The following is a 13,024-nucleotide window of genomic DNA, read 5'->3' as shown; positions in this document are numbered from 1 at the left end:
ATAAAGCTGCTCCATATCATTCTCTCAATGTGTAATATAGACCTTAAGTCAACCAGTGCAATTTGTATACATGACAAGTGTAATTTGTATATATAACAAGTGCAATTTGTATATTTTGTAAAGTACTTTTATTACTATTCGGTTTGTTATTAATTTCTCTCTTCTTGTCTTTTTAATTCTTATGCCTCACACTGAGTTAACTGCACCTTCAATTTCGTTGTTCCTTTGTAAAGGTGACAATGACAATAAAGACCTAACTATCTATCTAACATGCACACTCCAGATGATGGATCTTATTCAAGAAAATAGAAATAGACCAATTAATTTATCATTGAGAAATTTCTGAAATAATTAATTGAATGGAAGATTGAGAAACAAACATCAAGAACAGGAGTATCAATGATCGGTCGTCAGGGGATTAGATGGATCAGGTTTAAGTAATATTGTGCAATTGTGTGAGAAAGCATCAAAAGCAGATGACTAAAGAGGTGCAGATGAGATTATTGATCTGAACTGCAGCTTTATAAGGCAAGTTGCTTATCACTGATTTTTACAATTTTATTTTTGGTTTCTTATAATGAAAAGGAAGCATGTACACGTGTGCCCAGAAGTAATTAATTAGGTCCTAATGGACAAAAATGGACAAGTGAGAGTAAAGAGGGAAGTGCTTGAGCCATTGCAGACACCCATTTGTGCATGTCCCTAATCCACAGAAACAAATGAATGTCAGTATTCCAATTGTAGTAGTATATGTAAAAGAGGAGCACTTGGATGGTAAAGTGGAGCCCTGAGAAGCAAAAACAACACAGCACTTCCTGCTTTCAGGGATTTGTTGGAATGTAGAAAAGCAGCCAGAAAGCTGACATTGCTAGTGCAGTCTTGACAACGGCTGCTGGAGTCAAGGTGCCTGCTGGTGCTTCACTGCTGTAAGTCGTGTTTTTCAATTATTTTTTATTAAATTTGTTTGAGGGTTTGTAGGCAGTGAAGGTTTGTGGCAGTGAGGATCACACACATGTACTTGTGGGGCTTGTGGATGAGGTTTGTGCTGCAGGGGATATAAGGAAACTTAAAGTAAAGAAGCTTTGGGCTGAATATAATAGGTTGTGTTAGTGCTGCCGCATGTGAACTGACATTGTATGTGACACACTGTTTTATATAAAAATAGCCAGTCATGAATTTTCACCTCAAAAGTGCTGTACAATTATTTGTTTAACAAGGATATAAGGCAGAGACTGAAATGTGAGATTAAGCACAGCACTAAAATATGGCTGTGCAGCCCCGGAGTAGAATTTTATTATTCTCAAAGAGTACTGGCAGTAGTATATTGAATGATGTCTTGTTCTCAGTTCATGCCTGCATAGGACATCATGGAGACCAGCAGACAATCAGGTAAGGAATAGTAAAAGAAGTGAAAGGGGCTTAAAATAGGCTAGAAGTACTTGTAATAGTTACTGTACTTCTTAATGCCCTCCAGGAAAGCAACTTTTGAAATGTTGTTAAGTTCCCTTGTTACTGCACACTGCATTTTTTCACTGTTTGATAATGCCTGTTGTTTGGTGGCGGATCGTAGGCTAAACACCATGTTTCTTCACCAGTAATGATATTTTCCCAAAATTGTTCATCTTGTCCCATTATAAGAAGATCCTGGCAATAAGCAATGCATTCTTGTTTCTGCTCTGTGGTCAAGCATGAGGAAGAAATATTTGCCTGGAGGGCAAGAAGAAGTTGAAGGAAAGCACAAACAAGTGTACTGATCAAGGAGGAATGTATTTTGAAGAATACAAATCAATTATGTCCGTATAAGATGTTATCTGTGTTTTGTAACAGTTGTCTAAAAACTTTTGGGTCTCACCTTGTATGTTGGCAAGAGGCCAAGATGATTTCAAAAATATTGTTTGTAGAAGAAAGGAAATTGAGAGGGTGGAAAATGCTTGGGTAGAGAGATTTGAGTGCAAGATGTTTGAAGATTTTTGCTCTGAGGGAAGAGGAGGCTGTGGACAGGGATAAGTGGAGAAGAGCATCTGCATGGCTGACAGCAAGTAAAAGAAGAAAACAGTGTTGCTTGCTTATATTATGTAGCTGTAATAAAAAGTGAACAAAACAGTTAAAAAAACATCCTTAGAGAAGACGCTGGGCATGTTTACCAGCAGAAGTTCAGGTCAGGGCCTGCAAAGTGGGATGAATTTTCATCAGTTAGTAATTTTTAGCTATTTAGTGTATTGCATTCTTTAAGACAGATCAAGAAGGGAATGTTTATTGTTTGTGTACAGCTCCATCTGAGATCATGGCTGAATTAGGAATTTTTAAATTGTAAATGCTGGAATCACAAATTATGAACCTCTTAATTTTGCCATGGATAGATGAGATTATATGAGGTGTGGCAGAAAACTAATGAGACTGGCAACACTGCAAGCGATCTGGCAATGCTGCGCTGTTGTCCTTGATAGAGCACGTGTATCAGTACCTCCCATAGCTCAGTGCGAGTTTCAGCTCCTTCTGTTAACTACGTGATTTTTGTGACTGCTATTAGCGAAGTTGTGTTTTTGGTTGTGCGTCACGCAAAATGGAACAGCGAATTTGGAGCAACGTTGTGCCATTAAACGGCAAGTGTGATGTTTGAAAAGTTAAAACAGGCCTATGGGGAACATTCTTTATCCCGAGCTCAAGTTTTCACTGGCACAAATCATTTTTGGAAGGCAGAAAACACGTTGAAGATGAACACCGTTCAGGGAGGACTTCAACTTCGAAAACCAATGAAAACATCGAACGTGTGAACACTCTTGTGAGATCAGACCATCGTTTAACATTAAGAATGTTGAGTGAACAATTAAATTTGAACAGATTTACCGTTCATCAGATTTTGACTGAACATTTGCACATGCGAAAGGTCTGTCCAAAATGGTGCCGAAAAACTGCCCTCTCCATAACAGAATTTTTGACTTCAAAAGGCATTCCTGTGGTTTCCCAGCCCCCTTATTCACCTGACCTCAGTCCGTGTGACTTTCTCCTTTTTCCTAAACTGAAAAATGTCCTCAAAGGACGTCATTTCAGGACTTTAGAAAACATCCAAAAGAGTGTAACGGACATGCTGAAGACCATAGCGGTTGAAGACTTCCAGCGCTGCTACCAACAGTGGGAACAACGTCTCCATCAGTGTGTAGCTACCCAAGGAACTACTTTGAAGGGGATACCATTGATGTTTGAAAAAATAAAAACTTTGGTAAATAAAAATCAGTCTCATTACTTTTCTGCCACACCTCGTATGTGCTGAAGTTACTGTTTTGGATCCAAACTGGAGACCTGAATGCTGGAGAGTTAATGTTTGAAGTCTTAGGACACTGTGTGGTTGTAACCCATTCACAATTTGGTCAAACTGGTCCTCATTTTGCTCATTCGCAGACTAGAGTGGTGCCTGAAGGACCTGACCGTTCATGCTGTTGTTTGATTTGCTTTCCACTTTTCCGGGACAGATTGAAAAGTCAGAACTCATGTGTCATCCATATGTATTAATTAAACCCTTCCTGAACATACCTGCTCTGGGTTTTCTTTGTTAAACACTTAGAAGCTGCTCATCTTTTTGGCAGATTGATGACGTGGCTTGCAATAAATAGAGTACATGAGAAATCCTTGGTTGTTACTTGAGATGCAGTGTTCATTTAAAAATAATAGTCTTTCCAGTAAATCCAGCTTTTCTGTTTTTATTTGAGTTCATTCTCACAGATCATGTGATTTCAAATTAACACAGACTGGTTTTCAGAGATCCTGCACCATATTTTCGTTCATGCATTTCAAGGCAGGCAATTTGTGTTTTTTTTTTTCATTCTTTCTCTCTTATTGCTCTCTTAGTTTCTTTTTACTTCATATCACAGGTACACTTAGCTACATGGTTTAATGTTGATGATTCAGAGCTTTCATTTGTGTTAGCCTCAAGAAGGCTTTAAGTCAGTTGCTCTGCCTGAGGGTCTTACTGTTGGGTTACTCTAAATAGCCTGTAGTGAGAATTATAGCAAAATAACATCTTTTATTGGCTGACTAAAAAGATTACAATATGCAAGCTTTCAAGGCAACTCAGGCCCCTTCTGAATGAATAAATAGCCTGGAAATTCATCTTGCAAAGCTGATGCTAAACTGGGTCAGAACAGGCCAGTTCACTGTTTGGCTGTCAAATAAATGAACTGCAGTTTGAGATTTGACTCATAGTTCTCAAACTGCACTCTTCTCCCCTCTATTTGTAATATTAGATCCTTTTGACAGTAAAATCTCAACATTTTACCAATTTCTAACACCCTGTCAATAGTTTTTTTTTTTTTTTACCAATACAGAGAAACCCCCAATTTGAAATGGGAAGTAGACAAATTTTACTCAAAAAAAGACATCTTTTACATGAAGGACACATTGATAAACACTGCCTGAGCAAAACCATACAAGCTCTCTTTTCATTCCATGTTTATTGTACTATTAAACTTGAACCAGTCTTGGTTAATATTGGTTAATCATCTTAGACAGATAATTACAGAGATCCTTAAAAATTAAATAAGAAACTAAATGGACCTATAGTCCTGACACTAATGCTATGGGTCCCTCTGAATTTGAAGATAATGATCTGCAGATGCTTCTTGTCTGAACCTTAAGGTAAATAATGTAAAGCATTTTTAAGAATTTTAGTTGTAGTTTCCAAGCATGATAATATTTTCTCACTCACGCTTGGCCTTTGATGATTCTTATTTTATCCATTTGCAAATCTCTGTCACTTGGATTCTTTTTGTAACAAATACTTTGATTTTTGAAGACATGTTTTTGTTAGTCAAGGTTTGTGTGTTAGACTGATAAGCTATACACCTTTTGTGGGGTCTTTGAAGATTTTAAAATGAGCACACTGCTCTTTGGCACTGCTTTGACTTGATCATTCATTTGAAATCATTTATTTTAATTTCTTTCTTTTATTCATTGGGTTTCTTTGGTACTTTCACTTGCTGTTTTGGATCATATCTTTAATGCGGTGATTAACAATACACTTAACAACATTTCCTGATGTCATTCAATATAAAAACTAGGGGTGACAATCCCCCCCTGGTGCCTTTGGCACCCAAACCCCAGTTGTGGCCTGGTAGGCCACCCAACTTGCAGCCAAAATCACAAAATTCTATAAATATGTAAAAGAAAAATGAATTATTATTTAACAGAGTAAAAATCATGAAACGAGAACAAAATATTTACTCTCTTACCGATTGGAGTATTCCAATTAAACTGAGGTCCACTGTGCTCGATGAGTACTTATAAGAAACTAAATAAATGATCCATTTGTTTTAACTGGCATTCCTATAGATAATTCAGTTTTTGTTAAAAAAATGAATCATTTAAATAACAGGAAAAATCACGTAAAAACTAAAGTGGTATGCAATGGGTCATCATAACTCGACCTTCAGCTAGCTAAATCACCTAAATGCAAACATTGGTGTTATGAATAGATGTTTTTTTTTAGTAGTTTGTTCCAGTGAAAGAAAGTTTACTCGATCAAAAATAATGTAATTTGTTGAATTAAATTATTAAAATAAATTAATAATAATAATAATAAAACCACAACCTTCTTGATATTAAAAACCATGAAATTCTTAATATTTTAGTTTATTATTTAAAAATGGAATATGAATCTGGAACTCTAACAACATCACATTAAAGTTAGATAAAATTGGAAAAGAATGATACCAAACATATGTATGTAGGTTGTAAAATAAGCCAGATTTAAAGAGTGACATAAAGAGTGACATAAAATTGTTGCACAAAATCATTGCACTTTTAGGCTTAGGATCTTATATATAGAGAGTAGATAAATACTTCCTACCTTAAGAAATGGGCATAAATCTCTCTCCACAAATTGTAATTTTGTTTTTTTTGTCAAAATGGACATAGCATAGAAAGGATCCCAAGCCACCCACTCCCAGGCTTCTTCTTCTTCTTCTTCTTTTGGCTGCTCCCATTAGGGATCACCACAGCGGATCATCATCTTCCATATCTTTCTGATCTCTGCATCTTGTTCTGTTACACCCATCACCTGCATGTCCTCTCTCACCACATCCATAAACCTTCTCTTAGGCCTTCCTCTTTTTCTCTTCCCTGGCAGCTCTATCCTTAGCATTCTTCTCCCAATATACCCAGCATTTCTCCTCTGCACATGTCCAAACCAACACAATCTCGCCTCTCTGACTTTATCTCCCAACCGTCCAACTTGAGCTGACCCTCTAATCTCCTCAATTCTAATCCTGTCCATTCTCATCACACCCAATGCAAATCTTAACATCTTTAACTCTGCCACTTCCAGTTCTGTCTCCTGCTTTCTGGTCAGTGCCACCGTCTCCAGCCTATATAACATAGCTGGTGTCATTACCGTCCTGTAGACTTTCCCTTTCACTCTTGCTGATACCCGTCTGTCACAAATTACTCCTGACACTCTTCTCCACCCATTCCACCCTGCCTGTACTCTCTTTTTCACCAAGAGAGAGTTGTCTCATTTTTTTTTTAATTACCTGTTATTCTAGGACTATTCTTTCAGACAAGTGTCCACAAGTTATTTCTGAAGGGGTTTTTGAGCTACTGTAGATATTTAGGGTAAATTCATCTTTAGTTATTATCACAAACGAAATTGTCAAATGGAAAGAATACATTAGGATTTGAAGAAATTCTATTGAGTTGATGTACTCCCTCTAGCATCATTTTCAAGAAACATTTCATATAACTTCCATTACCCCGTCTGTGCTAATAGGGCGCTCATGCATGCAGAATTAGTTCTTGCTCTTAAACATTTTTTGGATTCTTTCTTCAGGACATTAATGTTCTCTCATGTCTTTACAGACTCCATTTGTTTTCAAATAGGTGCTGTGATCTTCTAGGCTGGTCTCTGTGGCAATTAGCTCAGGTAATGAGACGTGTTATGCCACTGACGCCACTGCCTAAAGGTCAATCCTAAGGATTTCTGGGTTATTGCAGATTTGACTAAAAACCAAACTGATCTGTTCATTTGCTGCATGATTTGTGGCAAATTCTGGTTATGTAGATACTTGCAATACTGTTTACAGTTTTAGATTTGAAGAATAGGATCAATTTTTGATTTTTGATTGACTCTGGGTTATGTTTTATCTTCTGATTCCTTAAAAAAATAAACTGTCTATTCTCCAGCATAATTAGACTATTAGGGGTAGATATCATTGGACCATTACAGTTTAGAGACCAGAATATAATACAGTTGACGGTGTTTTGGCAGAGTACATATTCAAAAAACTTAATACAGTAAATTTTAAGCAGTTACAGCAAAGTCTGAAAGGGATCAACTAGGAAAAGGTTTAAAATGTGGGGACAGTCAAGAAACAATGGAACACGTCTAAAACAGTTTTACATATAACGCATAAGAAGTTCATCTGAAAACTTAGAAGTAGTGAGAAATTTAAAAGAAAACAAATGTGGGTAAATACAGAGATAACAAGAAACTGCAAAGGAAAAATGGTTGAATGAGACATGCTAGACTAAGCCTTGTGCTAACTTTGTGCGATATGAGAGCAATGATTGAAAATGATATTAGGAAGGATAAAAGTGAGCTGCTGAGAATAATTGCAGGTAAAATGCAAAATGACCCAAAGGGATTCTTTCATGATTTTAAAAGTAAAAACATAAACAAGGAGGAGATGAAGTGCATCAGAATAAGAATTAAACAATACAGACAGTGAAATAGCAGATGCTCCAAACTTGCATTTTTCTAAACTTTCTTTTCACATGTGAAGAAGTAGATAAATTCTCAGAGATAAAAGGGACTACTAAGAAGGGACTGAGTGACTTGAAAATTACAGAGAGAGAAGCACTGCTTAGCATTTATCCTCAAGTGCTTAAGGAGCTTTGGTAGTGCAGATGCTGACATTTGATATTGACACATTTTTTTGAGATCCGGAAGACCCAAGAAACTACAGGCCAGTGAGCTTAATGTGCATCACAGGTAAATTAAAGAAAGAAATTATTAAGGAGAAGATTGAGTGGCACATAGCAAGTACAGGCGTCTTAGTGAACAGTTAGCAAGGGCTCAGGTTTCACTCATATGCTGGAAGTTTATGAGGAAACAACAAAAGCATATAATAATAATAATAATAATAATAATAATAATAATAATAATAATAATAATAATAATAATAATAATAATAATACATTTTATTTAAAAGGCACCTACATCTTAGCACTCAAGGACACCCTTCAATGAAATTAAACAACATTAATAAAATAAAAACAAAGAGAATGATAAATCAAAAAGCAATAATTAGCAAACAAACAAAGATAACTAGTAGTATCAGTGCAAAATTCACAATTGGTATGCCAGTTTGAAAAGAAAAGTTCTGAAGACAGTTTTAAAATGTGTTTTTGAATCGAGCTGACATATATGAGAGGGAAGAGAATTCCCGGGTTGAGGAGCACAAAGAGAGACGCTCGAGCTCCCATAGCACTGAGTCTGATGTGCGGTACAGAAAGTTAAGCTGCAGATGAGGATCTGAATGAGTGAGAGGAGTACAAGTCTGTAGGAGATCAGTGAGGTTGTGGAGAGCTTTAAATGTCCAGAGCGGTATTTAGTATTGTATTCTGTAGTGAACAGGGAGCCAGTGAAGTTGAGAGAGAATACGTGTGATATGTTCAGTGGATTTAGAACAGCAGGTTATTATCCTGGCAGCAGAATTTTGAATAAAATATAAGAGATGGATACATTTTTGTGGGATGCCAGATAGAATAGCATTACAATAATCTATATGTGAGGTGACTCGGGCATTAACCAATACTTCAGTACTGTGTTGTGTTAGAACAGGACGAAGTCTAGAAATGTTTCAGAGATGGAAGAAGGCATTCTGAGAAATGTTAATAATATGGAAAGAAAAAGAGAGAGTACTGTCAAGAATAGCACCCAGGCTCTTCACCTGGGTTCAGATGTTTGTGTTAATACTGTTAATTAAAATAGAAGACTGGTTAACCTTAGCAAGTGTGGATTTAGAACCAATGAGGAGCACCTCAGTTTTATTGCTGTTTAGTTGGAGAAAATTGAGAGTCATCCATGACTTTATGTCTTGGAGACATTCCTTAAGAGTATCTGGAGGGAAAACAGAAGTGTATTTAGTGGATAGATATAGTTGTGTGTCATCAGCGTAACAATGAAATTTAATACTATGGTGCTGAAAGATTTTATCTATTGGGAAGATATGAATGAGAAAAAAGAAGTGGCCCTAAAACAGAACCCTGCGGAACTCCCTGAGTAAGGACTGCATTCTCAGATTTAAAGCCCTTTATTTGAACAAATTGCATCCTATCAGTGAGGTAGGAAGAAAACCACTGGAGGACAAGGCCGCAGACTCCAAAACTAGCTAGTCGTTTCAAAAGTATCTGATGGGATATGGTGTCAAATGCAGAGCTGATATAACCAGGGAAGTGCATATAACATTATTTATTTTTCAGAAGACTTCAGAAGTAGTCCCACAGGAGAGTTTGGGCATTAAACTGAAAGAAGTGGGAGTTCATGGGTGTGGTGTGTAGATGGTTGCAAAACTGGGTGAAACACAGGAAGCAGAGGATTAAATAGTTCCCTTCCACGCCATTCATTTAAGAATTTTTTTTTTAGTTAATTAATTTCCAATGGTAATCATTTCAGTTCATGGTCCATGGTTGGTTCCCAATTCCAGAAAAAAAGTGGGTATTCAGATAAATCTTGCTTCGAGGTAAAGGGCAGATGGTTAGAAGAAAGTGTACTGCTAAGGTTAACTGGGATTAATGGACAGTGAAGCAGATGACTAAAACAAGGAGGCCTAATGGGTGTATTTTCTGTAAATTGTGAATAAAAGCTGATGGTCAATACAGTTAATGAAAAATGCTCCTCCTAATTACAAACTGGTCAGCAGAAATGGTTAGCTAATTGTTAATAAGTGCTATTAGGGAATGTCTGAATGGAAGCAGGTGCTCTTATGTGATTGGTCAATTTTAAACAAAGGGACAGTTTTTAAGGTATAAAATAGCACAATTCACTCAGTCATTTTTGACATCATCTTATTTTTATAGAAGAGAAGACATTGTCTGCCGCCTGTGCCTAAGAAAATGCCTATAACTCCTCTGAAGTGTATGAAGATCACTTGGGACCCCACTACATCATTTTCTTTTAAGAGCTTCCTTAACCTGATTATTTTAGGGAGTGTAAGCCAAAATTAAAAATACAAGCTGGTCAGTAAGGCTAAATACTAATACTAAAAGAACATATTCCAAGGGTGTGCATGCCCTCTATTAGATTCATTCTTAAAGATTGTTTTAGATTCCTGTTTTCTTGTCCTGGCCTGTTTTAACTGATTTTCCTGCTCATTGATTCTATCATTTCCTGGTCTTTTCACTTCTCCACCTTTTCAACACCCACTCTTTATTACTAAGGTGTCAAAACATTCACTTACTAACACTGCCCAGCACCTGTCACAGGTTTACATGTCCAGTAAATAATCTTGAGTGGTACATCCTTATTTGTTCTAGACACCATTTCCAAGTCACTTATCCCTATCATTGTACTTTTAAAAGATTATTGAGTCCTTGACTCAATGTGAGTTGCTACCATATTATCCAAACTGACTACTGACTGTTCTTGTGCTTAAATGTAGAAATTCTTAACTTGCCTGTCTCCTTTCAGGACTTTATATGAAAATACATAGATATCTGAGTCTAGATGTGTGTTTAGTCACTGACCACCCACCCAGCTCCTTAAGTGAACTGTCTATATCAATGTCATCTCTGTCTTATTTCCACAGTCTTTGACCATCTAAAAGTCATCTGCAATTTGGTGAAAAGGACACCATTTGCCACTCTGATCATAAATCCAGCCATCTTGGAATCTTCAAATGGGTCAATTCAGCTCTAAGTCCAAAGAGAAGGCTGGACAGGCATACTTTAAAAGAAGACGACAAGAAGAAGAAGTTGCTGCCCTGACTGGTGAGAAAAATTCAAAGACATCATTCAATCATTAAGAAAGGGGGTAATAAAACTGGGAAATGGGTTTATTAATATTTAGTTATGTTAATAACCTAACAAAAACAGCCTATAAATATATGGATCAGTAAACAGCTTTATGGAAGCTCTTGTTTCACATTTTTTGACATTTGATTGAATTAATTAAAATCAAATAACATTCTATACAAGCAAGTTAAATGTTATAAAAAAACAAGGATCAAATTAAGTCAACCCCACACATGAGAAGGAGAGCTAGGCCAACATAGTGAAACTTTAATAGTAGAAAAGATAAGTAAGCAAATAAATAGGATAAAAAGGGGTAGAGTATCCACTTCCTCAATTTAAATGCTTATTCTAAAAATATTATTAATAAGATACTGCCAGGTTTTAAAAAAAGTTCTGCACAGATCCTTCAAGTGAGTATTTCATTTTTTCCATTTTCAAGTAGTATATAACATCGGTTACCCAATGACTGAAAAGAGGTAAGTTGGGATTCTTCCATTTGAGCATGATAAGTCTACGTGTTAATAGTGAAGTAAAGGCCATTACAGTTTGTTTCTCCTTCTCCACGTTAAGCCCCTCTGTGAGCCCACCTAACACAGCTGTTAATGGGTTAGGTGGGATTGTGACACCAAGGCTGTATGAAAAGCATTTAAAGATGTTGGTCCAAAATGTTGTTAATTTGGCCCAAAACACGTAGCCCAGTGAGGCTGGAACTGGATTGCAATTTTTTCAGGTTAGATCTTGTCCTGGAAACATTTTGGACAGTTTTAAACAAGACAGATGTACTTGATAGATGATTTTAAGTTGAATAACTGCATGCTTTGCACATATGGAGCAAGCGTGAAATCTGTGCATTGCAGCCTTCCACTATTTTTCTGAGATGATGACTGAGAGATCCTTTTCCCAATGTACTCTGGGATCTTTGAAAGAGAGGGACTTTAAAATGTTTTTATATGTTACAGAAATTCTGTCTGAGTCCTCAAGACTGATCAATATTTTTTTTTCTGGAGTAGAAGTTGTTGGTAGGTGAGGAAAGTCAGTCAGGTTTTCTTTAACAAAGTTTCTGATTTGGAGGTAGTCAAAGAAATGTGTTGCTGGAAGGTTAAATTTCATAGGATGCGAAAACGATGTCTATGTACAAATCTCTAAGTGATTTAATCCCGAATGTTTTCTAGACAATGAAAGCTGCATACTTTTTCGAGGGAAGAAAAAGGTAGTTATTGTGCAGTGTTGCCACAGATAAAAGATTGTCTATCTTAAATTACTTCCTACACTGGTTCCCTATTCTGAGTGAATGAATCATAATTAGGTTATTAGTATATTGGTAGTAGCTTGTATTTACTGGGGTACAAAGCAAGGAATATAAAGAAGTGCTGCAGGATTTTATTTCTATTGTGGACCAAGCCTGTGTCTGTTCATCCATTTGTGTCCATGTCCAGATATTTTTAGCTTGTATATTTGCCACCCAGAAATATAACTTAAAGTTAGGTAGAGCCATGCCACCTTCTGCCTTAGGTTTTTGTAGGGTCGCCCTTTGGAATGCGTGGATGTTTGAATTCCAAATAAATTAGGTTATGATTGAATCTAACTTCTTAAAAAATGATTTGTTGATGTATATTGGAATGCTTTGAAATAGAAAAAGAAGCACAGGAAGGATATTCATCTTAACAACACTAATTCTTACAGCTAAAGTGAGATGAAGGGTAGACCATTTGTGCAAGTCTTGCTTAAGTTTTTCCAAGTAAACAGCAAAATTTTGTTGATAAAGAGCTTTACGTTTACCACTAGGTATTTAAACTGATCTGCGGTGTTAAAAGGGAAGGCGTCCAATCTAATATTGTATGTTTGAAAGTTAATTGGAAACAGCACACTTTAATTCAAATGAATTCTGAGACCGATATTATCGAAGGAAGAACTTTCTCAGTCCTACTGGCAAGGAGTTTGGAGAGTATCTTAACATTCAGAAGTTTTTAGAAGTGAGATTGGTCTGTATGATGCACATTGTAATAAGTCCTTATTTTGC

The 13,024-nt window shown here is 36.4% G+C and overlaps 1 protein-coding gene across 1 annotated transcript in view; it reads left to right on the top strand.

Annotated features, from left to right (window-relative positions):
* Window positions 1-840: 840 nt before the first annotated feature.
* Window positions 841-13,024, top strand: part of LOC120534490 (NACHT, LRR and PYD domains-containing protein 12-like) — a 146,654-nt gene continuing 134,470 nt past the window's right edge. The window contains exons 1-2 of the mRNA XM_039762089.1: window positions 841-926; window positions 10,800-10,980. Coding sequence (XP_039618023.1) covers window positions 10,890-10,980 — 91 coding nt within the window. The 5' untranslated portion in view covers window positions 841-926; window positions 10,800-10,889. The remainder of the gene's footprint in view (window positions 927-10,799; window positions 10,981-13,024) is intronic.

Source organism: Polypterus senegalus, chromosome 8 (assembly GCF_016835505.1).
Source record: "Polypterus senegalus isolate Bchr_013 chromosome 8, ASM1683550v1, whole genome shotgun sequence".
Classification (NCBI taxonomy): domain Eukaryota; kingdom Metazoa; phylum Chordata; class Cladistia; order Polypteriformes; family Polypteridae; genus Polypterus; species Polypterus senegalus.
Note: the sequence above shows the minus strand (reverse complement) of the source record. Positions and strands in the feature narration are given on the sequence as shown.